This window comes from Dermacentor albipictus, chromosome 7, assembly GCF_038994185.2.
Source record: "Dermacentor albipictus isolate Rhodes 1998 colony chromosome 7, USDA_Dalb.pri_finalv2, whole genome shotgun sequence".
Classification (NCBI taxonomy): Eukaryota; Metazoa; Arthropoda; class Arachnida; order Ixodida; family Ixodidae; genus Dermacentor; species Dermacentor albipictus.
Genome location: NC_091827.1, coordinates 120,764,662 through 120,765,953, shown reverse-complemented (window position 1 = coordinate 120,765,953; position 1,292 = coordinate 120,764,662). Strand labels below are relative to the sequence as shown.

Below are 1,292 nucleotides of genomic sequence, written 5' to 3'. Positions count from 1 at the left end.
TGCGTACCCACATGAGCTATCCTTGTCAAATATGGGGCTTAACATGTAAAACTTACTTAACTTAAATGCGCCCGCTGACCGTCACGCTCGGCGTATGTATGTAACCGAGCGCTGCCGCGCGGCTCATACTTCTTCTCCAAGGGAGTATAGGAAGCGAGCCACTTCAAAGCGACAAAATGCGCATCGACGAGCTTATGATTACCTCTTGCTTTTAATCATCATTCCACTCTGGTTGCCTCAACCAGGGTCCAACCAAAGGCGACAACTGAGCTGCACGAACGACCGCCACGTCGCAACTCGGACGGACTGAGGGCGAGTGAAATGGGAGCAACACACAGCACACAGTGGCGAGCGCAAATGCAATCGAGCAAAGCTCGCCTTGCGAGGGCGAAAAACAATGCTACCACGCCTTGCGAATACATGCGGTTGCGCTCGCTCACCTGACCCAAGTTCACCGCGCGTCTCGTACGGCCGAATGCGAGATAATGGCATGCAAAAGAGGGCTAACGGAGCAGGAGATCGCAAATCCTGCGCGTCACTGCCGAAGCACCAAGTGGGTAGCCCTGAAGAGGGCTGTTGGGTTCTTCAGAGGAGCTGATGCGCTGTTCGCAGACAACTTCGCGCACGCTGTGCTGCTTAGCCTCCGAAACCGTAGAGGGTGCGGCCCTGACGCTTGAGGGCATACACCACGTCCATAGCGGTCACGGTCTTGCGCTTGGCGAGCTCAGTGTAGGTGACGGCGTCCCGGATCACGTTCTCGAGGAACACCTTGAGCACACCGCGTGTCTCCTCGTAGATCAGGCCGGAGATACGCTTGACACCACCACGGCGAGCGAGGCGACGGATAGCAGGCTTGGTGATGCCTTGGATGTTGTCACGCAACACCTTACGATGACGCTTCGCGCCACCCTTGCCGAGCCCCTTGCCGCCCTTGCCACGTCCAGACATCTCGGCTGTTGCTGCTGCTTCGAAGCGAGTCAGGAAAGCGAATGCCGAGTCCGTGCGCCGCGACTGAACGAGGAAGCCGCGCCGCAAAAAAAAAGGGGCGAGGAGGATGAACGCGCGCCGATTGGCTCACGGGCAGCGCGGCCTCTGTTCGCGAGTGAGTCGCTGGTTGCTGCACTGAGCCCTGCTTAGGCCACGCACTGAGTTCAAGAGAAGTGGCTTCGTAACACAATCGCCGAGTTTACTTTTGTTTTTCTTATGTTGTTTCTTTCTGGCATTTCTCACTGCAACTTAGGCTGATGTTCAACTCGCCAAGAGAAAAACAAACGTGTCAGCAATCTAATTGT

At 56.0% G+C, this 1,292-nt stretch overlaps 1 protein-coding gene across 1 annotated transcript; it reads right to left on the bottom strand.

Moving 5' to 3' along the window:
- Window positions 1-636: 636 nt before the first annotated feature.
- On the bottom strand, window positions 637-971 carry LOC135921466 (histone H4-like). The gene has a single exon (XM_065455827.2). It carries the CDS (start codon window positions 946-948, stop codon window positions 637-639), a length of 312 nt encoding a protein of 103 aa, XP_065311899.1. The 5' UTR covers window positions 949-971.
- Window positions 972-1,292: the final 321 nt, after the last annotated feature.

Bases quoted from the DNA above. Each gene is read 5' to 3' on its own strand.
- LOC135921466 (XM_065455827.2), bottom strand. From the start codon at position 948: ATGTCTGGACGTGGCAAGGGCGGCAAGGGGCTCGGCAAGGGTGGCGCG.